At 39.7% G+C, this 27,998-nt stretch overlaps 1 protein-coding gene across 3 annotated transcripts; it reads left to right on the top strand.

Annotated features, from left to right (window-relative positions):
- On the top strand, positions 1–27,937 carry TTC19 (tetratricopeptide repeat domain 19). Of its 3 annotated transcripts, XM_023653578.2 has the most exons (10): positions 32–249; positions 333–451; positions 2,129–2,239; positions 3,198–3,236; positions 3,992–4,048; positions 4,381–4,442; positions 7,178–7,272; positions 24,067–24,221; positions 25,797–25,959; positions 26,651–27,937. In XM_023653578.2, exons 1-10 carry the CDS (start codon positions 66–68, stop codon positions 26,782–26,784), a joined length of 1,119 nt encoding a protein of 372 aa, XP_023509346.1. In that variant the 5' UTR covers positions 32–65; the 3' UTR covers positions 26,785–27,937. The 3 variants fall into 3 exon arrangements, with proteins under 3 accessions (XP_023509348.1, XP_023509346.1, XP_023509349.1); XM_023653580.2 differs by lacking the exon at positions 7,178–7,272 and having other exon boundaries at positions 1–249; positions 24,044–24,221; XM_023653581.2 differs by lacking the exon at positions 333–451 and having other exon boundaries at positions 230–249.
- The last annotated feature ends 61 nt before the right edge of the window (positions 27,938–27,998 follow it).

Below are 27,998 nucleotides of genomic sequence, written 5' to 3'. Positions count from 1 at the left end.
GCGTCGGGGGCGGGGCGTCCCACGGTGCGGTCGCGCCTGCAGTGCGCAGAGGACACGGCGCGAGCATGTACCGGCTCCTCATCCAGAGCCTGGGCCGAGGCGTCCTGCGGGCCGCGGGGCGGCGGTGCCGGGGCTGCCCGGCGCGCCCGCTCCCGGGGCCGGCAGGAGGCCGGCTGCCTGAGGTGGAAGTGCCGCCCTCCCGCGTCGCGCCGCGCGGCCGGGGCCCGGGCCTGCTGCCGCTGCTGGCAGGTGAGAGGCGCGGGCCGGGCGGGGCCGGCCTGGCGGGGGTCGGGGCGCGGGCCGCGCGGTGACCTCAGGGCCCCCTCCCGCAGCCCTCTCTTGGTTCTCGAGGCCCGCGGCGGAGGAGCGGCCGGCAGCGGGCGGGGCCGCCGCCGGGGACGCGGCGGACGAGGCCGAGGCCGAGATCATCCAGCTGCTGAAGCGAGCCAAGGTGAGGCGGCCCGTGTGCGCGGGGCCCGGCGGCCTGTGGCTGCGCAGTCCTCTCCGGTTCCCCGAGGACTCAGTGGAGGCCCCGAGGGTAGACTCCCCGGTATTAGGTGGGTCGTGGGGGCGGGGGTTGGGAGCCATCTAGGCTGGTCAGACTCGAACGCCTGCAGTGGAACTGCTGCAGTCTCGAGGGGAGCTGGAGATGGCAGCACGGGCATCGCCCTTTTATCCAAAGAAAATTTGCGGAAATGTTTTGTAGTTGTTTCTGTCAGTGAACCAGTCAAGCTGAAAGGACTGGCATAGAAAATTTTACACACATGTAGCGCCCTGAAATTGCAGTTTAGTGTTGGTTATGTGCGGTTTGGTTCTCTTCTTTTTAAACTCTTCCTTTTCTCCACAATCTTTTCTGTTTTCTCTTCTCCCCAGGTTATCGCATCTCTTCCATTGTGCTAAGTACTGCCTGGATGCCAACCAGCAACGTCCAAATTTATATTCCCATACCGCAGTGTGCTACTGACATGCCGTCTTCACTTGCAGGCCCCTCCTACGTCTCAGGCTTGACCTGCCCAAAACTAAACTCTTGATCTTAAATGCCTCTGGAACACGTTCCTTCACCGTCTTCTCTTGACTTCCATCTACCCAATTTTTCAGCCTGGAAACCTCATAGTCATTCCTAAAACGTTTGATACTTTACCATCACCTCCTGATTCACTTACAGTCCAGCAGCAATTCTGTTACCACCAAATCCAAAATGTTTCTCAAATTTACCCCCTTTTCTCTGTCTCTGCTGCTGTCACACTAGCTACGTTGCTGCAGCCTGCTATCTAGTAGTCTTGCCTGCTCTGTTGCCCCCCTACAATCCATTCTCCATGTAGCAGCCAGATTGATATTTTTAAATGTAAGTCAGATCATATCACCTTCTTGCCCAGATATTTTGAATGACTTCCCACTGCATTTATGATAAAATCCAAACTCTTTGGCATGGCCTGCAAGGCTCTGTATGATCTACAGCACCCTACCTTGCTCACTTGTTTGGCAATAATACTCTGGCTCACATCCTCCCTTCACATCTCTTTCCTTTCATTTCTTGAATGGTTCTTGAAAAACCATTCTCTTCAACGTGTAGGGCCTTCACTCATTCCCTACTCTCTGTTTGGGTCGTTTCCCCCCATGCATTCTTATTCGGCTGACTCTGTCTCATCCTTCCTACCTCAGTTTAACTGTCACTTCCTTGGAAGGTTTCTCTGACTCCCATTTAGAGGAGGCCCCTTATTGTTCCTTTCCATTGCTTTTCTTCATAGCTCTTATCATTAGTAGTAATTAAGCTTATTTGTTCTACAAGATCATTTCCATCCTGCAGGAAGAGAGAAAGAGGGTGTAGGGCAAGCAGCTTTCTTATAAAGTATGATACAAAGATTGCTCACATTCCTGCTGCCTGCATCTGTTGGCCAAAATTTCGTCATATAGCCACACATAGCTGCAACAAAGGCTGACCTCCAGTGTCACTGTGATAGACGTAACGCCTGGTGCATAGTAGGAATTCAATAAATATTTAAATGAATGAATGAATAGCTTCCTTGTATATATTGGGATGTATTGCCTTATCCATTTCTGTCTCGTAGTACATGCGTCTGCTTTCTTTACATTTCATTTCCTTTTATTTTCTTTGTTTTTTTTTCAGTTGAGCATCATGAAAGATGAGCCAGAAGAGGCTGAGTTAATTTTGCATGACGCTCTTCGTCTTGCCTATGAGAGTGAAAACAAGAAGGCCATCACTTACACTTATGATTTGGTAACTCTCCTAACCAATCTGAGCCCGTGATGATGAAGGGTGGATACAAGAGAAGGGTTGTTAGCTCTCCTGATTTATATTCCTCACCTTCAGGATGTCCTAAAGCTCTTTGGTTTTTTATTTTTATTAGGTTTCTTTTGATTTCAATTTTTATTACCCTTGGGGTGTCACTTATGAGAAGTCTCAATCCCAGATCAAATTTGATGATATTTGTTTCTTCATTGATGAGTGGATTTAGATTTGGTTTGTCATCATCAGAGTATATGCAGTTATTTGCTCTTACGCCATTGCTGTACTTTGCTTCTAGCAGATTAGTGACATACTTTTCTCTGTGAACCTTTTTTTTTTAGGAAGATTAGCCCTGAGCTAACATCCGCTGCCAATCCTCCTCTTTTTGCTGAGGAAGATTGGCCTTGAGCTAGCAACCATGCCCGTCTTCCTCTACTTTATACGTGGGACGCCTGCCACAGCATGGCTTGATAAGTGGTGTGTGGGTCCGCACCCTGGATCCAAACTGGCAAACTCTGGGCCGCCAAAGTAGAGTGCACAAACTTAACCACTATGCCACTGGCCAGGCTCCTCTCTGAACCTTTTTCTTTTTTTTTTTTTTGAGGAAGATTAGCCCTGAGCTAACTGCTGCCAATCCTCCTCTTTTTTCTGAGGAAGACTGGCCCTGAGCTAACATCCATGCCCATCTTCCTTCACTTTATATGTGGGACACCTACCACAGCATGGCTTTACCAGATGGTGCCATGTCCGCACCTGGGATCTGAACCGGGGAACCCCAGGCCACCGAAGCAGAACGTGTGAACTTAACTGCTGTGCCACTGGGCCAGGCCCTGAACTGTTTTTTTTTATTTAGAGGTTGAAAGCAGAAGGGAGTCTTTAGCTTAAAGGTTTTGAAATAAGTGGGAACACTGTGCTCTAAACTGAAAAACAATTTGTAATTTGCTTTCAGATGGCCAACTTAGCATATATACGGGGTCAGCTTGAAGATGTAAGTAAGTAAATTACTTTGTAATATCTTGAATTTATGAAAGACTACTCTCAAGGAAACTCTATTAATAAGGGTACAGGCTAAGCTGCAGTAACAAAGAGACTCCAACATAGGGTGATTCAAACAAGAAGGCGGTATATTTCTCTTTAATGCATTAATCTGGAGGGGGCTAAACACTGAAGATGGGTAGATATCTCTGCTCCTTGAAATGGTCCAGAAGCCCAGGTTCCTTCTAAGATATGTCCTCATCTGCATAGGTAAACTGGCTCACCTCCAGCTTGCAGGAAGGAAAAAAGAGAAGATGGAGAGCAAGAAGCTTTCGTATAAAATAAAATTTAAAAATTGTTCACGCTTTCTTCTGCTTGCATCTCTTGGCCAAAGCTTCATCATATGACCACACCAAACTTCAAAGGAGGCTGACCTATTAAAAATTGAGGAGATTCTCTAACTTAAAAGATGAAGAGAAGAGTGAATATTAGGGAATACTTTGCAGTCTCTGCCATATTGGGTTTGGATGAAAAGTTAATTTTTGAAGTTGGTTTCTACTCATCACAGGATAGTTTGCAAAGTGCCCAGAGGATGTGGGGTCCCGGTATTTTAGTCTTTTCCCATTACAAGGACACCTTGCTGTGTGTATGTGAGTGTGTGTATGTTGTGTTTTACAAGGAATGATGCATCAGACTAGTACTTAGAATCCAGAGTTATGTCTCTATTGGGATCCAAGTAAAAGAAAAATCTTTGCCTTATGCTTTTAGGCGGAAAAACTTTTTAAGGCAACAATGAGTTACCTGCTTGGAGGGGGCACGCAACAGGTAAGGACGTTGCATAGGATTGGGCCCTTGATGAAGCAGTTTTCACAATAGTCTTGCTTCCTGAAAACTCCACCTAGCTCCCAATGTGTACTTTGGCCAAAAAAGGTGGGTTTTCCCCCCAGGATCTGTATAAAAACTGTCAGTCTTTCATTCATGCAAAAGCATGGTAGCAGAGGAATTCAAAGTTGTCTAATTCCTCCAAAAGGATAAAGATTATGGTAAGGGATAAAGATTTTCAGGCCAAAGTCAGTCTAGACGTTGATCTGAAATATTCTGTGAGGGAGGGAATTTTACTTGTCATGAATTTCCTTCATTTTTCTTTTCCCCAACAGGAAGACAATGCAATAATTGAAATCTCTTTAAAGCTGGCCAGTATCTATGCTGCTCAGAACAGGTAAGTATAGTCAGAATCTAGGTGTGGCAGCAGCTGGTCGGTAGGGCTGTGGGCAGAAACCTTTGCCCCTGGGATGTCATATGATTTTCATTTACCTGTTAATCATCTGAGTCGCCAGAAAATTGGGTGTCACTCTCAAAGTGTTCGGTCTCTCATCTCTGAAATCTTAGTCCTTTCCAGTTTTGCCCTGCTGTTTCCATTAGCCTCCTGAGCGGGGCAGGTAGCCCTCACACCTCTGGTGCACTGTGGCAAAGCTAATCAAGTTTTCTATTCCTTCTTGAACTGGGAAAGGAAGTTATAGGCAGAACTTTAGTGTAGCTCTTCCTTGAAGAGGAGGGGGCAATGTAAAAGCTGCCAGGGATAATATACTTTGAAGAAACCATTTTGCTGATTAAGTATCAACAAAGCAGGAAGTTAGGTATAAAGTTGAACGATGAGAGAATTGCTGTGGGAGTGTAAGTGGTTAGTTCAGTGGGCTCTTTTTTTTAAGGCATGTAGAGATCAGGTAGCTAGGTTTTTAGGAAGGGGAAATATCTAGGAGTAAAGGAGAGACCTTTGGATAAGTAGGACAGGAAGTTGGTGCTAATTTAAAAGTGTTAGATGAGTCTAAATTTGTATAAAGAAGAAAACATCTTGTCAGCTACACAAGAAAAGCTTTAGAAAACAATTCGATTGTGTGCCCAATGTCAGGAGTACTGGTAAGTGAGGCCTCGTGCCTTTCATTCTCTCTAGGTGGAGTTCAAAGAAGAAATAGCTAGGATGTAAGCAGACAACTCCTCTAGAGTTATGTTTTTGGGTAAATTTAAGGGAAGACCTAAGACTAGCTTTTCTTTAGGTTTTTAGTTGCTGTAGAAGTTGGATACCAGAGGTTTGGAATGATATAAAGCCTAGTGCTATAGAAAGAGTGCTCGTTTAGGCCAAGGGCTCTGGCACTGGTCCCTATTCCCTAGTCACTAGCTCCTTTCATTCTCAGCAGGACCTGCTTAGTCTCCCTGCGTTTGTTTGGACACCAGAGGCTAGAACTTCTGAGGGCCTTTGACTTCAAGTCTTTTTTGTGTGTGAGAGGAAGATTTGCCCTGAGCTAACATCGGTTGCCAATCCTCCTCTCTTTTTTTGGCTTGAGGAAGATTAGCCCTGAGCTAACATCTGTGCCAGTCTTCCTCCACTCTGTATGTGGGACACCTCCACAGCATGGCTGAGTAGAGTAGGTCCGCACCCGGGATCCAAACCTGTGAACCCTGGCCGCTGAAGTGAAACACGTGAAACTTTGGCCACAAGGCTGGCCCCTGACTTCACGTCTTTTGAGGAGCTTTGAGGTTGGCTGTGTTGGGAGCATTGCAGCTGTGATCAGTCTCCCTTGGAGGAGTAACAAACAGGACTAGATGTTGATGTAGTATGAACTTCTAGAGTAAGAAGAGGCTCATAGCTAATAACACTGGAGAGAAAGACAAATTCATGGTCTTGTAGAGGTGAAAGCTTGTGTAATAGCCACTAATAATTAGCCTGTAAGTTACTCTATACGCTCCTCAAAAGTGTTTTTTCATTTTGTTTTGTTAAGAGAAGCATGAGACCAGAAAATCTGTGGCCAGATCTTGAGGCTTAGAAAGGCTGATACTAGGTAGGAATGGAGTTGTTTATAGACATTTTTCTCTGACTGGGAGCATCTTGTGGGCAGCCTCCCCTTGCTCTGTGGCTGGATAGGATCCCTCCTGCCAAGGTTTTGGTCTGGGGAAGCTTGTGTTCTTCTGGGTCATTTCTTCTCCCCTGCCAAAGCACTAAGAGAAGGGGTAAGCTTTGTAGTGCTGCTTCTGGTAAGGAACTAGAGTCAAAATGGAAGAGCAAGAACCAGGGCTGAGCTTCTGGATGGAGAAGGTATTTCTGTCATGTTTCTGCGCATCTCTTTATAGAAACCAGCAGTTGACAACTTGTTCTATCCAGAGTCAGTCTGCCTGCTGCTTGGGTGTCCTCTACACTTGACTGAGTCCAGGGCTAGAGTAGGGCTAAATGCCTTCTAGTGCCATAGCTAGAAGTTCCATTTCTGTAAAAGAAACTTTTATCAAAGACCTGCAGCTTGGAAGAAGTATAAAGTTAGTAAACCTCTCCAGAAATTGTATGAGGTCAGTAGTTAGAATCCTAGTGCTGGGTGGCCTTAGCCTCTGTTCATACTAGTTTTACTTTGAGCAGGTGTAAGACTTTTCATAAACGGAGAAACTGACTCACTTGAAACTTAGTGGGAGATGATGAAAACTGCTGGTTATGTCAGTTACTAAAACTGTGGCAGGGGCTGGCCACATGGCCGAGTGATTAAGTTTGCATGCTCTGCTTTGGTGGCCCAGGGTTTCACTGGTTCAGATCCTAGGCGTGGACATGGCACCGCTCATCAAGCCATGCTGAGGCGGCATCCCACATGCCGCAACTAAAAGGACCCACAAGTAAAATATACAACTATGTACCAGGGGGGGCTTTGGGGAGAAAAAGGAAAAAATAAAAATCTTTAAAAACAAAACTATGGCAGCATTCCTAGCTTTTTATGTCTTAAGTTACATTAAATGGGTGACTAAAAAAAAAACCTATTGAGAAGTGGCAGATTGACACCCCTTAGAGACTTGAAACAAAATTCTCTTCCCATGTTACACTTCCTTTATTGATAATGCTCAAACCCAAGCTAGGAAAATGAGGGTAGAAGAGGAGTTTGTGAAATGGTGAACGGTCAATTACTAATCTTTGCTTTACAGACAGGAATTTGCTCTTGCTGGCTATGAATTCTGCATTTCAACTCTAGAGGAAAAAATTGAAAGAGAAAAGGAATTAGCAGAAGACATTTTGTCAGGTAGGGAAAGCTGACTGTTTTCTGGAGATTGCCTTTTTGCTGCAAAGGCTTCACTATTATGCTGTGATGAAGGGAAAGGTGTCTGAATTGAGGCGAGGGGGAGGGGGGGTAGAATTCCCCATTTTGTAAAATAATGTCTGTTTTTAAGGTCTCAGCAGAGGATTTGGATTAAGATATTTTGTTTAAATGACTTGACCACTGTTCTTTTTTTTTAACCCCTTGGTGACATGTTTATAATTTACCTGTTGACTTTTATTATATATAACCTCTGGAAAATTGGGGAGCAGAAATTGGAGATCTTTCTCTCATTTCTTGGTTCAGCTGCCAGTCACAATGCTAATTAATTACCTTTTTGTCTCAGATACACACCAAGTTATGAAAGAGAAAGAGAAGCTTATGATTTTGCTGTTCATCCTCATTGTGGAGGGTCTTCCTAAAATCAAGAGCCTAAAGAATTATGCTGGGAACAGAATGAGGTGGGCAGGAAGCTCTCTAGCTCTCACCCATTCGAGTTTCTCAATATGATTTGAAGTATTGGGAATTTTCAGATTTGACATTAATTCAGTAACACTTATTTCACACTTACTCTATGCCAAGAGCTAGCAAGATGCTAGAGATACAGTGGTCAATTCTCTTGTCCCTAAAGCAGTAAATATGCCTTGAAAGAGTTGTCCGTACGCAGTTGTCTTCTAGTTCCCTCTTGAACATAAACCAGTTATTTTCCTGCATCACTCTACATCCATTGTCAAGGTCATCAGTTCTCAATCCTTATCTTACTTACTATACTTCTTAGCAGATCTGATCCAGGTGATCACTGTCTCCTACTGGAAACACTTTATTCACTTGGCTTCTGTGACACCTCACTGGTCACTTGCCTTTCCCTTTGCCACCTCTAAAGTTAGTGGACCTCAGGGTTGTCTCTGGCCATCCTCTTTTCTCTCTGCCCTCACACCCTAAGAGGTAACATTTAGTCCTATACCTTTAAATGTCAGTTATACATCTTCATGCCCAACTTGCATGTGAACTGCAGAGTCATAGGTAAGATTGTCTACCTGCCATCTTGACCTGACTGTCTAACAGTGCTCTCACACTGAACATGTCTGAAATGGTTTCTCTTGATTTCTGCCACTCACAAACTTGTTTCTCCTGCAGTCAGCCTCAGTTTAGTAAATGTCACTACCATTCATTCACCCTGTTGCTTTGGCCAAGAACCTAAGAATCATCTAAAATTTCTGTCTCATTCCCTTTATGTAATTCATCAGCAAGTTATATTGGCTCAACCATCAAAATATGTCCATGTCTGGGCTGGCCCCATGGCTGAGTCTGTAAGTTTGTGTGCTCTGCTTTGGTGGCCTGGGGTTCGCCGATTTGCATCCCGGATGTGGACCTGCGCGCCACTCATCAAGCCATGCTGTGGTGGCATCCCACATAGAAGAACTAGAAGGACTCACACCTAGGATATACAACTATGTACTGGGGCTTTGGGTAGAAAAAAAAATTGAGGAAGATTGGCAACAGATGTTAGCTGTCACCAAAAAAAAGCATACCTTTAAGAAAAAAAAAAAGAGTTACTCAATTCTTTGAACTGCTTTCAATTAAAAAAACCCCTATATATCCGTGTCAGACCACATCTCATCCTCTTGCCCTACCACTTTGGTCCAGGCCATCATTGTTTCTTGCCTGGACACCTGTAATAATCTCCTCACAGGTTTTCCTGCTTCCCTTCATTCCCTCACACAATCTGTTATCCATACAGTAGGCAGAGTGATCCTTTAAGAACTGAGTGCCTTTGCATCCCCTTTAGAATAAATTCAGAATCCTTGTACAGCCCTGTAAGGCCCTACATGATCTGACCCCCACGTAGCTCTTCTGCATCACCTACTACTGCTCTTCCACTTGCTCATTCCACTTTTACTACACTGCTCTTTTTCTCACTATTCTTGTACATTCCAAGCTCGTGGCTGTCTCAAGGCCTTTTTACTCGCTGTTCCCTCCACCTAGCCTGTTCTCCCCTATCTTTACCTAGCTAGCTGTCTTCATTCAGTTCTCTGCTCAGGAGACCTACCCTGCCTAAAACAATTGTGTCTTCCCACCTTAGTGTCTCTCTACCCCTTTATCCTTCTTTGCTTTTCTTCATCACACTTGAAAGTAGGTTTGTGTGTGTGTGTTGTGTGCTTGTGTTTGTATGCCACTAAAAATATATTTTTGTTTAAATGTTTTTAGTATTTATCTTCCCTATCAAAGAGGGATAGACTTCATCTGTTTTGTTCACTGCTAAGCCCTCGATACCTAGAGCAGCGCCTGGCACGTAATAGAGTCTTAATTGTTGAGTGAAAGAACAAAAGACCCAACAAACACCAAGTAAATAAAGTTTCAGTGCAGTGTGAAAACGCGTGGAGGAAGTTCACAGAAGATGTAAAAACAAGTCTAACTATCAAATAAGTCACTTTTGAACTGTCCACACCCTTGCTATCTTTCATTTATAGCATTGACTTTGGACAGTTTCTTGAGAGTATAAAGCTGTCTTTTCTGATTCCAAAAGTAGTACCAGCGCATTGAAGAAAATTTAGAAAAGCATTAAGAAGAAAATAAAGATCATCCTTAATCATGCTACCGGGAAAGAGCTGTTTATGCTTTGGTGTATGTCTTTCCAGACTTGTTTCCCCCTGTGCTGTTTACATTTTATGAAACAAATTAGGGATCATACTGTATAGACTACTTTGTAACCTGATTTCTTTTTTTTTAGTACTATATTGTGAAAACACTTCTTTTTTTTCCTGGCAAAGATTTTCTTGTTGGAGAGAGCAAAGTATTTCTATTATAAACATTACTTTTACATTTTACTAGTTATACAATAAAGAAAATTTGCTACATTATTCTTAATCTTATTTTTTCTGAAGAAATACATTCCCACTCAGCTTTGAACAAAGCAAATCCATTATCAAATTTATCTACTTTTTATTGACATGACTAACTATCCCAAGAGTATATTGCTTGGCATCATGTGAAAACTTGGTCTAGGGTACTCATTTTGTTCCTCATATTGTAGATATATATGTAGTTACTGAGGAAATGCCCATGAAAGATAAAGTGAAATAGCAGATTTCAAAACAGTAAGGAGGAGCCTAATTTTCTAAAATATGTAAATTAAACACAGACATAGAACAAGGGCTGAATGATACCAAAATAGAGATAGTGGTTATCTCTGGTTGGTAGATTTAGGTTTTTTTGGGTTTTTTTTCTTTATAAAGATTTTATTTTTCCTTTTTCTCCCCAAAGCCCCCTGGTACATAGTTGTATATTTTAGTTGTGGGTCCTTCTAGTTGTGGCATATGGGATGCCGGCTCAGAATGGCCTGGTGAGCAGTGCCATGTCCGCGCCCAGGATCCAAACCGGTGAAACCCTGGGCCACTGAAGGGGAGTGTGCAAACTCAGCCACTCAGCCACGGGGCAGGCCCCAGAGATTTAGGTTTTATTTGTGTCTTTCTGAATATTCTATAATTTTTTGCAAGAAATTTTTATTTTTCTTTTGAAAATTATTTTCTGATATTACCTAATAGTATAAAAAGTCAAGGACTATTGTAAGACTTGCTTTAAAAAAGCAAGTCCTTGCCATACCTCTTCCTAGAGTTATTTTCAACTCTTAATCAATTTCTTCTATTTTCTTTGTGTTTCTAAATAACATATAAAGTTGTTGTTTCTTGATTTATTATTTTTAGAATCTATTGACTTACAGAAAAGTGAAGATTTAGCACACTTTTTGGTTGTGCCTACATTATCATGTATAAATAGTATTAGCTGCTGAGGCAAGTAACATGATTACATAATTACATTTTCTTTTGTGTACAACCTTTTGTTTTCTCTGAAGTCAGTAATTAACTAGAGTTTTTTGTTGCTTGTTTTTTGTGTATATGACAAATTGTTCTCATAACCATTGTACTTGCTTGCTTTAATTCCTAAGCTTTTCTGGGGTTCTAGGGTACCAGTTGGCTTGGTTATCACTGGCATAGACCACTTTTTTCTCTGCTTTTCATGTCCCACAATTTTTTGATCTCTGTTGTCTCCCTTGATTCTTCTCTACTTTTCTTTTCCTTGTAGCTTTATATCTTTTCCATTCTTTAACCTTGATTTTAATGGTGTTTTGGGAGGGAGTGGAGATAAATGCATATGTTCAATCCAAAATGGTGTATCTGCATAATAGTCCAATCTTCTGTTGTTGGACATAAAGTGGTGTCCAGATCTGCTTCTTTGGGATAGATTCTGAGCATTGAAATTCCAGCTCAAAAGTAGTACATTTTAAGGTTGTTGAGGAATATTGCAAAATTGCCCTTAAAAGTACTGTATTAATTTACATTTTCTGGATCTGCTAATTTATTTGCTTTGTGACTTCGGTTGATTAGTAATCTCTGTGTGCTTTTGATCCTCGAATGGGATTAAGAGTAATACTGTTAGGAGGATTGAATGAGTTAATATATGTAAAGCACTTAGAACAATGCCTAATACGTAGTACCTACTCAAAAAGTGTTAGTGTTTATTAGTTTTTGTTACTGTGATAAGGCAGTGTGCCACTTCTCCCCAAAACTCACTAATTTTTATAACTTTGTCAGGTTGATGATTTGGCATTGATGCATTAACTAGCATTTCTTTGATAAGCAGTGAGACTGATAATCTGTTGGTGCTTTTTTGTAAGAATATTAGCTCTATCCTGTTGGCTTTTTTCTTTTCCCTTGTATTTGGAGAGTTCAGAGGAGTTGGTTTTTTTTTAATTAAAAAGAAATGTGAAACTAACATTTGTGTAGTTTAAAGAATGAAGAGAACAGGCAGTGACCCAACATTACAGTACCTTTGAAGCCCTTGTGTGCCTGGCCCCAGTCCCATTCCTGCCCCAGAGACACTACGCTCCTGAATTTTTATCGTTCATTTGCTTTTCTTTAGTTTTACCTCTCTATCTCTTACAAAGATATTGTTTAGTTTTTGCACGTTTCTTTTTAAAATTTATATAAGTGAATCACAAAGTATGATTTGCATGAGTCTTTAATCTTTTTGGAATTAGATTTGAATTCAGTTATCTTTATGTTTATTAATTTATTTTGTGTATGTGTGCTTTTTCTTCCCAAATCCCCCTAGTATATAGGTGTATATTTTAGTTGTGGGTCCTTCTAGTTGTGGCATGTGGGATACTGCCTCAGCGTGGCCTGACCAGTGGTGCCATATCCACGCCCAGGATCCGAACCAATGAAACGCTGGGCCCCCGAAGTGGAGCCCACAAACTTAACCACTCGGCCATGGGGCTGGCCCCTATTTTTACTAATTTTTAATAAATATTAATTGAGTAGGTATTCAATGCCATGTATTGTTCTAGGATTTGAATAGAGCAAGTGAGGCAAAAGTCCCTGCTCTTCTGGAGCTTAATGCTCAGAAAGATATTTTTTCAACTTTGAAATCAGATAAATATTTATGAAGTTGGTAGTTACTTTTTTTTTTAAGATTTTATTTTTTTCCTTTTTCTCCCCAAAGCCCCCCAGTACATAGTTGTATATTATTAGTTGTGGGTCCTTCTAGTTGTGGCGTGTGGGACGCCGCCTCAGCGTGGCTCAATGAGCAGTGGCATATCCGTGCCCAGGATTCGAACTGACGAAACACTGGGCCGCCTGCAGCGGAGCGCGCGAACTCAACCACTCGGCCACGGGGCCAGCCCAGTAGTTACTTTCTTAGAGATAGTATTCTGTCATCATTATGTAATTATTATGGTTAGTATATGCTTGGATTTCTTTTGGAGTTTTCCATTCTAATGTATTCATCTGATGGCTTGTATGACTATACATTATTTGAATTATATGTTATTATATATTTGATTTATATGGTAATACATATCTCACGTGCTTCTTTTGCAAAATTTCTTCCCGTTTTAGTTTTCATTTTTCACATGAATTTTAGATATTTTTCGTGTGAATTTTAGATCATTTTGTCAAGTCCCCAAAGTGCTTTGAGACTGAATATTAGGTTTGCATTATATTTATAAATTAGTTTTGGGAGATTGCCATCTGAGTAAGTTAGCATTTTACTGCAAATAGCAGAAAATTTCAACTAGATTAACTGTAAGGACACTTAGTATCTTGTGTAACTGGCAGTTTGGTGAAGGGGGGCAGGCTGTTGAGTTAGATGATAAAAGGCTCGTTGAAATCCTGAAGTAAGGTTCTTTCCATTCCTCCTCACTATCATTCTCAGTGTGTTGGCTTTGTCTTCATGCTCCCCTAGTGGTTGAAAAGTGACTAAACCAGGTCCCAGGAATTTCGTCCAGAAATGGCAGTGTCCAGAGGAAAAGGAGACTTCTTTGATGTTTCTCTTAGAATCAAGGTAATCTTTACTAGACGCCCTCAAGTGGATTTATCCTTACTTCTCATTGGCTGGAATTGGGTTACATGGCATTTCTAACCCAGTCCTTAGCAAGAGAAATGGGATTACCATGATTAGCTAAAACCGATCAGGATCCACTCCTAACAGAGGATGAGACAGAGAGCTTGAAACATGTGGGAAAAGAGTGGATACTGGGGCAGATAGCAGCTCTGCTGGCAAGAGAAGTCACTCACTATCTTTGCAATATTGAGTCTTCCCATTATTGAGGCTCCCAAGATTGAGGAGCATGAAATGGCTCTTGCTTACAGATTTTTTTCACATAGATGTGACAGCTGTTTTGTTAAATTTGATTCTAAGTGGACACTTTACTAAACTATTTGTTTATCAGTTGATATTCACACTATTTCCAGATATATAATTATATTTATATATAATTATATTATGATTATAAATATATATTATGCTTGGGAAATAATGTTTCCTGTCAGATAATTACACTTCTGTATATTATTAAATTTAGTTCATTGGCTTTAACCTCAGAATAACATTAAATAATAGAGGTGATGGACAGCTTTGTCTTATACCTAATTTAGTGCCAAACTATATGAATAGATTTATTACATATCTAGAGCAAACCAGGCTTGCTAATAACTGGTTCAGTATATTGCTGGATAGTATTTAATGCTGATATTTTACTTAGAACTTTTGCCTTTCTTTTATTTTCTTTTTTCTTCTGCTTTTCTCCCCAAATCCCCCCAGTACATAGTTGTATATTTTTTAGTTGTGGCATGTGGGACACTGCCTCAGTGTGGGCTATTGAACTCTGTCATGCCCCTGCCAGGATCCAAACCAGCAAAACCCTGGGCTGCCGAAGCGGAGTGCTGAACTTAACCACTTGGCCACGGGGCTGGTCCCCTGCGTTTATTTTCTCATGTGAGATCCATAGTTTATTTCTTATGCTCGTCATTGCAGGATTGTATTAATATGATAAAATGAATTGGGATTCTTTCTGTATTTTCTGTTCTGAATAGGTATGGGATGTTACATGGGAATCTACTCCTTGATCTGTTTCTTGAAAGTTGTAGAATCTATGAAACCACGGGGGCCAGATCTCCTTTAGAGTTGATTGTCTGGCAACTTTTTTCCTTCTTCCTTGATTACTCATATATTTAAGTTATTTCCATTTTCTTGATTTGATTTCAGTACCTAGGACAGTGCCAAGAACACAGCGTTAATAGATATCTGTTGAATAAGTGAATGCATGGGTGAAAGAATTTTGGAGTTCCTAAAAGAAACTTTCTTATGAAATCATATTTTTAAAGCACAATTTACAGTATTTTCTTATGTATCTGAGATGATAGTCCTTTCTCAGTTCTTAATTTTATGGATTTATTTCCTCTTTAAGAGATTTTTGTCCATTGATTCTTTCCTCCTTTCCATGAGCTGAAAGTTTCGTTCATTTTCATGTATATATGTTTTTATTTTTTTGGTGAGCAAGATTGGCCCTGAGCTAACATCTGTTGCCGGTCTTCTTCCTTTCTTCTTTTATCTCCCCAAAGCACTAGTGCATAGTTGTATATCCTAGTTGTAAGTCCTTCTAGTTCTTCTATGTGGGATGCCGCCACAGCATAAGTTGATGATCAGTGTGTAGGTCTGTGCCCAGGATCCGAACTGGTGAACCCTGGACCACTGAAGCGGAGCACGCAAACTTTACCACTACGCCACCGGGCTGGGTCCAGTTTCCATATTTTAAATAATCAAAACATTTCTGCAAGTTGAAGTGTTTTTGATGGCACATTTGGTTTCATGAATACATGAAGTGCCTGAGTTCGAATTCTGGCTCTTCCACTTATTAGCAGTGTGACTATAGATAAGTTACTTAACTTCTCTGTCCTCGGTTTACTCATCAATAAAATAAGAATAATAGTAGAACCTCCCTTATAGAGTTGTTATGAGAAGTAAATGCTCTAGGACTGTGACTAGTACTCATTAAGTACTATGTAAGAGTTTGCTGGAATGTGATAAATTTATTAACCTAATTTGTTAAATGTTTTAGCTCCTCTGTGTTATGTTTACCACTCTCAATTTATAAAGAACCTTCCTGACTATTTCATTCATAGTTTCTTCTTTGTTTTTGTCAATTTTGTTGATCTTTTCAAAGAGCCAACTTTTGGGGTTATTTTCTCTGTTGTTTTTCTATTTTATTTATTTCCACTCTAATTTTTATTATCTCTCTCCTGCTTGCTTTGTGTTTAGTTTGCACTTTTTCTAGTTTCTTAGGTGGAAGATTAGATTATTGATTTAAGATCTTCCTTTTCTAATACAGGCATTTCCAACCAAAAATTTCCTTCTACTGCTTTAGCTGCATCCTATAAATTCTGGTATGTTGTGTTTTCTTTTCATTTGTCTTAAAGTATTTTCTAATTCTTGTAATTTCTTCTTTGACCCTTTGGATATTTCAGAGTGTGTTGATTAATTTTCATATATTTGTAAATTTCCCAAATTTCTTTCTGTTGTTGACATGCTTTGTATGATTTCAGTGCTTTTGAATTTATTGAGACTTGTTTTATGGCCTGGTGTATGATTTATCCTGGAGAACGTTGCATGTGCATTTGAGAAGAAGATGTGTTCATTCCTTTATTGTCGGGTGGAGTATGCTATAGATGTCTGTTAGCTTTAGTTGGTTTATAGTGTTCAAGTCTTCTGTATCCTTGTTGATTTTGTCCAGTTGTTCTAGACAAAATTTTTTTTTCCTCTATATTTCTATGCTATTTAAACAGTCCTAGATATATATCTTCATTGTAAGTTATCCCTTCTTGGAAAAATTAGTCTTTTTTTGTCCTGCTTAAGGTATTTGTTAGAAATTTTAGTTTTCCATTGTTTAGTGTATGTTATTCTTAAACTTTTTCTGAGTCACTTTGTTTTCACTGTGTCTTTTGTAGAAGGCTATGTTTGGATTTTTTTTAAACCTAATCTGAGTATCATTGTCTTATGATAGAGAATCTTAAAACCTATTTAAAATTAGTATCAAAAGTGATATTTGGTTTAATTTTTGCATTTTAAAAAATGCTTTCCATTTTTGTTACTTCTGGTCTCAGGTCCTTCTTATAGGGACTCTTTCCTCACTAAACCTCCATTTATATTTTGCAAGGAAGGCTATGGTTTTCTGTTTTATTAGGGGTAACCTAAAAACTTCTTCATGACATATTTGACTCAAAGAAAAAAAAATTTCTGTTTTCAGTTTCTTCTGTAAGATGAGATGAGTACAATTTAACATTCTTCTACCTTTCCCTCTCCCCACTTGTTTTTTCTCTGTGATCTGGTGGGATTTCTTGCAGAGCATTCTGAAGCCAATTTATATGGCTTCTTTTGCAGATAGCCTGTTTCCCCCTGCCTGGTTCCTTTGTAGGACTCAGAAGTTATTATTAGCGTAAGCTTAGGGGATTAGTCTCTCTATGACTTTTACCTATTCTGTGAACCTTCATGTTTAAGATCCAGTTCTCGAGATTCTATATTACATCTTTGATTATTGCTACAGTTCTTCTTGCTGTGGTGTTTTATTCAGAAATGTCATTTACCTGTATGTTGCCCTCTCTTCCCTCCATCCTTAGATTTATCCTCTTCTCCCTTGGTTTTCTTGCTTATATTTTGGAAATTTCTCCAGTGTGTATTCCACAATACTGAATTATCATTTGGAAAAGTCAGTTCTGTGCTTTTCTTCTGATGTAGTTTTTTAAAAAGATTTCAAGCAAAAATAAACTGTAGAGACTTTAACAAATATCTTCCCCTTAGCTTATCAAATCTAAGTATTTTGCCGTATGTGCTTCAGGATTCTTTTTCGTAAGTTTAAACCCCCATGTACTCCTGCTTGGTGTAACTACTATCCTGAATTTGGTTTTGGTCTTTATCATTCTTATGCCTGTTTATTGCACTTATATATATCAATAAACAATATAGCACAACCAGAGGCACTCACAACTAGAACATACAACTGTGTACTTGGGGGCTTGGGGGGAAAGAAGAAGAAGAAGGAGGAAAAAAAGGAGGATTGACAACAGATGTTAGCTCAGGTGCCAATCTTTAAAAAAAATAAAAAAATATATAAAATGAGGTTAATATGTTTTTAAACTTTGTATGAATGGTATCATATTATACAATTATTTCTGCAATTTGTTTTTTTCGCTCAACATTATATTGTTAAGATTCCATGTTGATACTTAAAGCATCAGTTTTCCTAGAACAGAGGCCCTGTTTGCTTGCCAAACCGCATGTCTCCTATGTTAGATCTGTCCAGAAGGGGTGACTACTTCTTAATCCACTGGGGTAGGGGAATGAGGAGTGAGGTGGAGCCTTTTTTCCATCCTCACAAGGAGTGATCCAGGCTAGAGGTGGCCCTGATGGGTTCATTCACTGCAACTGGGGACTGTGGTATAGTATTTCATTGTGTGAATATACTACAATTCTCCTCTTGATGGTTATGGAGGTTCTACATGTTTTGCTTTGGAAAATAATACCTCTTTGAACATTCTTGGATCTGTCTCTGTGCACACATGTAACACATTCCCTGGGGTATGTACCTAGGAGTGGAATTGCTGGGGTGCATATACTAGATATTACGAAAGTGCTCATCAGTGTGGCTTTACCACCGTAGATTTTCACTAACAAAGTGAAAAGTATATGTTTGTTATTGTTATTGTTGGACTTAAAATTTTTTGATGATCTGGTGGGTATGAAATGGAATTTCTTTGTGGCTTCAATGTATTTTTCTGATTTTTAGTGAGATATACAACATCTTTTCGTGTATTCATTGGCCATTCAGATTTCCTGCTCTGAAAATTTTGTTTATATCATTTGCTTAATTTTTCTAAGCGTTTTCTTTTTCTTAATGATTTGTAAGAATTCTTTATGTATTTGAGCATCTTATATTTTGTAGGTTACATATCTCTTGGTAGCCCTGTCTCTTCACTTTAGGGCATTTGACATGCAGAGATTAAAATTTAAATGTAATAGACTCTTTTGGTATTTTCCCATATAGTTTGTGCTTTTTGTGTCTTGTTTAATAAAATCCTTCACTCTTCTAAGGTTAGAAAGATAGTCTCTTCTAAATATTTGGCTTTTTTCCATTTAGTCCTTAATTCACCTACAATTTGTTTTTCAATATGGTGTGAGGTAGAGATGTAAGTTTTTCCCCCTTCATGGACAGGCTTTAGCTCAGGATTGTTTATTAGTCTATCTTTTTCTCACTGACTGTAGTGACATCTGTATATTGAATTTTATAGGTTCATGGAGTGCCAGTGTTGTTTAATTCTAGACTCAAAATTAATTTTTAGTTTCCTTATATCTTTTCCATGTTCAGTTCAGTACTTTTATGTTTTTAATTCTGTTTGTTCATTCATTCAACCAGTCTGTCAAGATATACTTAGTAAATGCCTGTTACGTGCCAGACACATTACTAGGCACTGAGATACAGCTATAAATAAAACAGTCACCGCCTCATGGAGCTAAATTTCTAGTGGAGGAAAACATAATAAACACTATCTAGTAAATCGATAATATATCCAAAGATGATTAAGTGCTATGTAAATACATATATGAGGGAATATGTATATAGGGACTATATTGGGGCAGTATGCCGTTTTATAGAGGGGTCAGGAAAGGCCTAATTAATAAGAAACCTGAAGAATGGGGGCAATAAGCCAAGTGGCAGTCTTCTAGGGGAAGGAAATCACAGGCAAAGGAGGAACAAGTGCAGAGCTTTGAGGTGGAGCATCCTTGATATGTAAGTAATTATCTTAAACTTAGTGTACTTTGTGATTATTCAATTATCTAAAATTCTTGACGGTGAGGCCTCCTTTTTTGTTGTCTGCTGATTCTCATTTATGATGAATTTTCATGCTTACTAATTTTGGATTATAAATTCATCTTCAGCAGGGCTTTATAGCTGTAAAATGAGACACCAGAATGGTTTTGTTTCTTCCAGGCACTCAGGTCCACACCTAAATGGATGGTATAAATTTACACATCAAACTGCGTGTGGCACAGGCCTATGGTTACAAATTTCCATGGTAGTCATTTTTCCCATCTAGATCCCAGGCTTAGCCATTCAAACGTCCTGGGGGTCTCTGTGGTGGGGAGAGGGGGTTGGGGCCGGAGCACATGTAGCCTATGATGACCATCTTGGTTTTATGCAAGGGGCTTCAGATGTAGTTCTTTGTTTTGGACAAGTTGAAGAACTCAATTCTGGATTACAGAGACACTCAGGCCCCCCACAAAACCAACAAAAAACTGGGCTTTTGCTTTATCAACTCATAGGCTTTCCACTTTGGGTTTTAGCTTACTCTTAATTTCTGGCCCTTGGGATTTCCCTCTCTTGGGAGCTCAGCTATGCATGTGAAAGGATACTTGTTATAATTTTTCTAACATTCGAAGCAAAAGGATTTTCAGATTATCAGTCATGTTACTAGAAACAAAAGCCTTAGTTCAGATTCTACTTCCCTCCTTCTTATACCGTGGACTTTCCTAGATTTCTGTTGGTGGTGGTAGGGGAGCTGGATGCCTGTGCTCAAGTTTTCCTAATTTAGAGATGCTCTTTTTCTTATTAATGGAGCATCCCTATTCCTGCTTTTATAGTACCTTATCAAATTCCTTTTAGTCTGCATTTATGCAAGCCTAATTTGATAGACTGATACGTTAAGTACACTGAGCCGTTCCTGTATTCTTAGAATAAATGCTGCTTGGGCATCTTCTTAGTGCATTGGAGAATTCCATTTGCTAATATTTTAAGTAAAAATTTCTGTAATGAAGCTCATTCATTTCATGGGCTGATTTTAGGTAGCTCATCTTTTGCTCTGATTAGGCATAATTTGTGAAACAGAACTATTTATAATTAAAGTTTGAAGAAATATGCTCCTCCCCCGCCCATTCAAATAATCCTTTCGGGGGGAGCTCTGTATAAACAATCCCAATTTATTTCTCAGCTGTTATTAGGCTGTCTGGTTTGTTCTTGTCTAATTTCTAGCAGTTTTTATATTACTGTTTCAAGAAACCATGTTTTAAATGTTATTACCTAGAAAAGGAACTCTTTTTTGGTACTTTATTAAAGCTGTGAAGTTTTCTCTTAACTTGACAGCATGACAGTTTTATTATGGAGTCTTTTTATTTTTCCTTTGGTCCTATTTTTAGAGAAGTATATTTTTTTAAAAGTATTTCTGTTTTTCATGTTATTATAGCCAGAATGTGCTATGAATTTAAAACATGTTTTCTTCTTAACAATAAAAAAAAATTACAGCTGAAATTTTACCTCCTTAGTTATTCTTTCTATAAAGCTTTATTGTCTTTTCTTCTATTTTAGTCAATTTCCATTACTGACACGAGCGGTAATTTTCCACTAGAATTACTTGTTACTTTATTCTTGTCTATTTGAGTTATAGTACTGAACATGTTTTCTAAATGAAAAATGTAAAAACAGCATATTTAAAAAATAAAAATATTTAAAGAGAATTAATACAAATCCGAGAAATAGGATTCAGCAGTCATTTGTGAAGCATAGAGTTTCCAAAATTGGAATAACTATACATTATGTTTTGTGGTATTTTTGGTGTATGGTAAGCACTTTTCTTTGTCTTTAAATGTTCTTAAAGAACATGAATTTTAGCATCTGTATGGTATTCTAAATCTTCTCACAGTTACAAATTGCTTATCTTCTTGGACTTTTTGTTTGTACTGGAAGATAGCACAGAGATTTGTCTCATTCTTCTCATTTTAACTAAACCTTTCTCCATTATATTATCTCACAATACCGTTAATATTAAACGGCTGCTTGTTTTTTTGTGTGTGTGTGAGGAAGACTGGCCCTGAACCAACATCTGTGCCAATCTTTGTCTATTTTGTATGTGGGACGCCACCAAAGTGTGGCTTGATGAGTGGTGTTTAGGTCCATGCCTGGGATCTGGACCCATAAACCCTGAGCCACCAAAGTGGAGCATGTGAACTAAACCACTGTGCCACCGGGCAGGCCCCACTGCTGCTTGATTTTATGTTATTGCTTAGCTTTTTAAAAAGAGTGCTCCTAGATTTATTTTTTTGTTTTAGTATTTCCTTTTAATAGAGAAATATGGTATATTTGCATGTGGTATTTAGTTGGTGCCATCTTATGTTCTGCTTTTTATATTGGTTATATTCATAAATATAATTTTCATTTATATTTTTTGAAAATAAATTTGTAAGGTGATCTGTTTAAAACTACTCCTAATTCGATTTTAGGAAGATGATTATCGTTTACCTTCTATATATAACTAAGCCAAAGTAAATAACTTTGGATTTCTTTTTGAAGCAAAGTTTCATTGTTTTGTCTTACCCTCTGATATTATTCCGACAGTCATTTTCATCCACCACAGCCACACTGTTTCATTTAAACCCTCTCTTCAGTAATCGGTCCTGCTGTTATTTGGTAGCATAGTCTTCTTTAAATTCTGTGTGCCATTTATAAGTTTTCTGAAACTTTGAAGATGTGGAAGGAGAACTGTTTGATAGGAATGGTAGCTTTGCTGGTAAATAAATCCAACTGAACGTCTTGAGTTGGGTGTCTGATAGTTTTGTTACTACATAAGATTATCTGAAGTAACCTCTTTTTTAAGTCGTTTATGTAAACATTGACTGTCAGCTGAGCTGTTTGCAGAATTTCCTTGTAATCTAGCTCATTCATTATCATATTTGTATCGTCTCTCTAAGACTTTACTTTTTTTTTTTTTTAAAAGATTTTATTTTTTCCTTTTTCTCCCCAAAGCCCCCCAGTACATAGTTGTATATTTCTCGTTGTGGGTTCTTCTAGTTGTGGTATGTGGGACGCTGCCTCAGCGTGGTCTGACGAGCAGTGCCATGTCCTTGCCCAGGATTCGAACCAACGAAACACTGGGACGCCTGCAGCAGAGCACGGGAACTTAACCACTCGGCCACGGGGCCAGCCCCTCCAAGACTTTACTTTTGCAAGTTGCTATCAGTTACTGTTCTGTAGATCTGTGTTCTCTTAATTCTTTTTATGTGGCATTAGGTGTTTTAATTTTATCCTTTTTGAGACATTGTGTAGTCAATTTTTTAACGTGTGCAAGAGGTGCTATATCACTGAACCTTTATTATGATTATTCAGAAAGTGGATTAACTGTTCTTTAAATGATTCTGAGTGTTCTCTGGTTTCTTATAGCATTGTTTTTTTTTTGCACCTTAAAACTTTTTCATTGGTCCTAGACTTTCTTTGTTGTTGTTAACTCGTCCTTCTTTGAGTTTATCTTCAGCTGTTTCTGCTAAATATTATTAGTTTCAAATTGGATGTTACAGTATTATGGTTTATAAGAAATATCCAGATATACATTTCTCATATATATTTGGTCTTCCTCCAGTTCCTAGCTTACAGTTCCGCAAACCCTTAGAATTTCCTAAGTGTTGAGAGTGACAGAGGTGTCTTTTGTTATGTTAATGACATGACTTTTGGAAAGCAGCTAAGGATGGGGGCTGGTTGCCAGTGGAGGCAACCATGTGATCAGAAAGTTGGAACTTTCAGCCACACCCCCTGACCTCTGGGGAGGAGAGAGGGGCTGGAGGTTGAATCAACTACCAAAGGCAATGATTTAATCAATCACTCCTATGTAATGAAGCCCCCATAAAACCCCAAAAGGACAGGGTTCAGAAAGCTTCTGGGTTGGTGAACACATGGAGGGACAGTGGTGCCCTCAGAGAGCACATGCAAGCTCCGTGCCCCTTCCCACATACCTTGCCCTCTGCATCTCTTCCGTTTGGCTGTTCCTGAGTTATATCCTTTTATAATAAACTGGTAATACAATAAGTAACTTGTTTCTCTGAGTCCTGTGAGCCGCTGTAGCAAATTAATCGAACGCAAGGAGGGGATCTTGGGAACCTCTGATTTATACCCAGTCTGAAGTAACCTTGACTTGTGACTGGCATCTGAAGTCCCAGGAGGAGGGTCGTGGGAACCTCCAATCTGTAGCCAGTCAGTCAGAAGCATGGGTAACAACCTGAGCTTGAGACTGATGTATGGCGGGAGGTGGTTGCAGTCTTGTAGGACTGAACCCTTAACCTGCGGAATCTGACAGGTAGATAGTGTCAGAATTTAGTCGAATTCTTGGACCCAGCTCGTGTCTAAGCATTGCCTGCTGGTGTGGGGAAGCCTCCATACACACGTTGGAATTGGGTCCAGGAACCAATTAGATGTTAATCCACCTAAATTGTCACCTTTGTGTAACAAAGTGTAAGGTTAGGAGCACTTCTTAAGTAACACGAACCATTCAGTGGGACCTGTACTATTAAAGTATTTGTGCATCTTGGTAACAAGAAAAATGATGAGGGTAGGTTGGCCAGTTCTCTGCCTCATTTTCGATATTGTACTTGTTGTTATTCCCAGCAATCCTCTTATTTCCTTCTTAGTGGACGAGAAAGCCAATACTCGCCTCCTCCTTGGCATGTGCTTAGACGCCTATGCTCACTACCTTCTGTTCTCCAAGCAGCCGTCACAGGCACAAAGGATGTATGAAAAAGCTTTGCAGATTTCTGAAGAAATATTAGGAGAAAGACACCCACAGGTAAGGGAGGAAAACAGAGAGAAGGACTGTAAAACAAAGGTTTCTTATGCGTGTGAAATGCCGTCCTCATTGGGAACAGATAATTAGCAGATGGTCCTAGGAGTATCACCTCATGCCCTAGTCTATTCATTTTCTTACCACCACTCCCCCTCCCACGACTACTTGTTTCAAAATGGATTTGAGACTGCTGATCATTTCCTGGGTCTGCCCAGAATGTTTTGCACGAGTATTGGTTTACACAGCAGAGCAACCTTCCTAAAAGGCATGTCTAACCAGGCACTCATGCTTCCAGGCCTTGAGTACACAACGCAGTATTTCAGAATACTGAGTCTTATGAGGATCAGGTTAATACATGAAGATCCTTGCCTCCCTTGCCCCACAGGTAAAATGCCAGGGGAAGGTTGGGAAAAGGAGAAGGGACTGCATTAAAAAAATTAAAAACCACTAACACAGAATTTAAGCACACTATGCAAACCTTTCTATTAGAACAGTAAACACATTGAATTGAATTGAAATCATCTCTTTGTGTCTATGAATTTAAGTTGTTAGAGGTAAGAAGTGGATTACTGTGTCTGTGAGTGCTTGGTACCCAAACATAAGACACAAAAATTGTAACTGGGGGCCAGCCTGGTGATGTAGTGGTTAAGTTTGCATGCTCCACTTCAGGGGCCTGGGGTTTGCAGGTTCAGATCCTCGGCTTGGAACTACACACCACTTATCCAGCCATGCTGTGGTGGCATCCCATATACAAAATAGAGGAAGATTGGCACAGATGTTAGCTCAGGGATAACCTTTCTCAAGCAAAAATAAGAAGATTGGCAACAGATATTAGCTCAGGGCTAAACTTCCTCACCAAAATAAGTAAATAAATAAAATGTCCAGAAAAATTGTTGTAACTAAACATGTCCCAGGGCTGGGGTAGATGGGCAGAACAAGTTATTGGGCTATGAATTATCTTCAAGAAAGGGATTTAGGAGTTATTATTGAGTCCCCTTACTGAAATACAATTGAGGAATAGGAAGACAAATGTGGAATTGAAATCCCCAAGTACTAGAACTGGGGCTTAAAGCATGGCTTCAGTTGAGGAGGAGGTAAGGCCTGCCTCTCTTCGTACCAAAATTTTAAAAACTATTAATGTGAATCTTGCTAAAATCAATGATATATTTCTTCTTGATGAGTCTCAGGGTCACCAACAGGAATGACATTATAATACAATCAGGCTCTGGAGCCTGGCTTCTCAAGATTGCTGAACCTTAAATGGGATATTGTAGCTGCTTTTGGCTATTTTTCATTTGGTGCTTCTAATTTGATAATTAGATTAATAAGTAATATTCATCCTGTTCTCTACTTTGTAATTTGTATCAGTTTCCAGAGGGTCAAACTAATGCTGTCCACTGTACAATGTGAATGATAAATGCACATAATTTGTTAAAGGCTGATATCCCTTACTTTTTGTGGAATGCTAGGAAAGATGAAATCTGAAGTATATTTATTCAGTTTGTCAAACTGCAAATTAACGTTAAATCCTTGTAGGTGTTTTTAAAGAAAAAGCTGTCTGTTTTTTCTTTTGTATAGACCATTGTGCTGATGAGTGACCTGGCTACCACCCTGGATGCACAGGGCCGCTTTGATGAGGCCTGTGTTTATGTTCAGAGGGCCTCAGATCTGGCGAGACAGATAGAGCATCCTGAGCTACACATGCTGCTCAGTAATCTGGCTGCAGTTCTGATGCACAGAGGTAGGGAGCCATGAAGCTCGACTGACTTGCTTTAGCGGGGGCAAGGGGCAGTGGGGAAGCTCCAGAATTCAAAGGCTGGCTGAATAATACAAAAACAAATGCACGTTTGGTTGAAGTACCATTGTGCCCAATTCATATAACTTCTATAGTCCTGCGTTAGTCTGTTGAACCACATCAAGGTAGAGAAAACTTTGCAATGATAGTACCTTATTTCTGTAGTGCTTTACTCATTTCTAAATGTTTTCACACGTACCACTTAATTTGTTCCTCACAGTGTAGTCGTGAAGCTGGTAAGACAGGGAATTATCAGTTTGATAGACATACTATGCCATGCCGTTTAGGGCCTCACCTACAATTTTCAGAAACCTGGAATGACAGGTCTTTCTTAAACATACCACCATCAGTGAAGTCCTTGGCTGATAGAGTAAGGGCTGTGGGGCTATAGTGGAAAAGGCACAGTTAGTCCCTTTCACAGCACTCACTGGGTCAGAGCTCTACACCTGGGTCAGCTTACAGCCTCTCTCAGCCAGCCTGTCAAATGGGGAGGAAATGAGGCAGCACCAGCCTGTCCCTTAATAAGCACACAATAGACCTGTACCAATACTAGTGCTTTCTCTTTAGAATCTCTTTCAGAATCACTTTGAAAACATACATTTTCGTCTTATTCTCCCTTCTCTCCGGGTTGTTTTAGAACGATATGCACAAGCAAAAGAGATCTACCAGGAAGCCCTGAAGCGAGCAGAGCTGAAAAGAGATGAGGTTTCTGTACAGCACATCAGGGAAGAGTTGGCTGAGCTGTCAAGAAAAAGTAGTCATTTGGCTTAATTTTATCAAGCTCTACATCCCTTTTTGTTGTAGAGAATTTGCAGTAACAGCTATTCCAGTCTCAGTAGCACCCAAATCAATGGCCTAAATACTTTGTCCTTGATATTCAAGTTTCCTCAACTTAGCCTTGTGAAGGACAAGTTGTATATAAACACTGCCACTTTTGTTTTTGTGTTTTTAAAGCTTTCATTCCCAATTGATACATGACTTCTAAAGATGGATGTCAAGTGATGGTTTCAGTTGTAACATTTGTGCTGGCCATGCTGGTCTAAATGTAACTACAGATTAGGATGGGCCAGTTTTCCTCTGGGTGGGCGGTGATAATTCAGCCAGGCATCTCTCCCATAAGATTTTGGTCCATTGATTTGCTGCCCTCTCTTCTCTTATTTTATCAATATCTGGCAGACCAGAGCTACCTGTCTCATGGCAAAGGGGGATTATGGTGAGTTATTTTTCTTATAATCTATTTCATGAAGCCCAGTGTGGGACTGAATGCATAAAGGAGGAAAAGTAATTATCTTGGTTTGCCACCAGCATCCAGCATAAAGTTTTAAAGTGGGAATTAGGCATTTGAAAAGTATAGCACCCATTTGATTATAAATAAAAGTGAACTGTATGTTTTATATTATCTGATTCTATACAACTGTGAAAAAAGGGGAGGAAAGGAATAATATATCCCCTTGTCAGTGCTGTCTGAGCACTCTGATTCCTTTGCAACCCAGGGCATTCTAATATGCACTGCTGGTACAGTAGAATCATCACTAACCTGGATCCTAGTCCTGGCTTTTTGAGTGTGTATCCTCATTTGTAGAGTAGGGAACAAATGAGATTCTCTCTCAGCCGTGGGAGAACATATTTGGTCAGGTGACCTTAAATGAGTAGGCTGCTGTGTTGAAAGAGCTTTATCACACTGCTTCACAGTATATAAAGTATAGAAATACAAGATACACATGGATGTTTTCACCTTAGGAGTCTTGCAGAGAGCTGTTTGCCTAGGGGAAAGGCAATTTTTCTAGGTACCACGAAGGAACACTGTTATTGTTGGCATGCCTGTGGGGGTGGGGATATGAGCAGGAATGATAAACTGATACTTTTGGTTCCTGTGTACTTACTGGAAGAATCCTTTCATAATAAACTAGAGACTCTACAACAATATTGTATGTATTCCGTAATCTTTGAGTGTCTTATAAAAAATAATTTGCTAAAGCGTTAAA

Source organism: Equus caballus, chromosome 11, assembly GCF_041296265.1.
Source record: "Equus caballus isolate H_3958 breed thoroughbred chromosome 11, TB-T2T, whole genome shotgun sequence".
In the NCBI taxonomy this organism is placed as follows: domain Eukaryota; kingdom Metazoa; phylum Chordata; class Mammalia; order Perissodactyla; family Equidae; genus Equus; species Equus caballus.
This window is presented reverse-complemented; position numbering and strand designations above follow the sequence as displayed.

What these genes read in the sequence shown, in the direction of transcription:
- TTC19 (XM_023653578.2), top strand. Translation starts at nt 66, where the DNA reads ATGTACCGGCTCCTCATCCAGAGCCTGGGCCGAGGCGTCCTGCGGGCC. An exon ending in AGCTGCTGAAGCGAGCCAAG is followed by an intron (nt 452 to 2,128) that starts GTGAGGCGGCCC and finishes TTTTTTTTTCAG; the next exon opens with TTGAGCATCATGAAAGATGA. An exon ending in TTGGAGGGGGCACGCAACAG is followed by an intron (nt 4,049 to 4,380) that starts GTAAGGACGTTG and finishes TTTCCCCAACAG; the next exon opens with GAAGACAATGCAATAATTGA.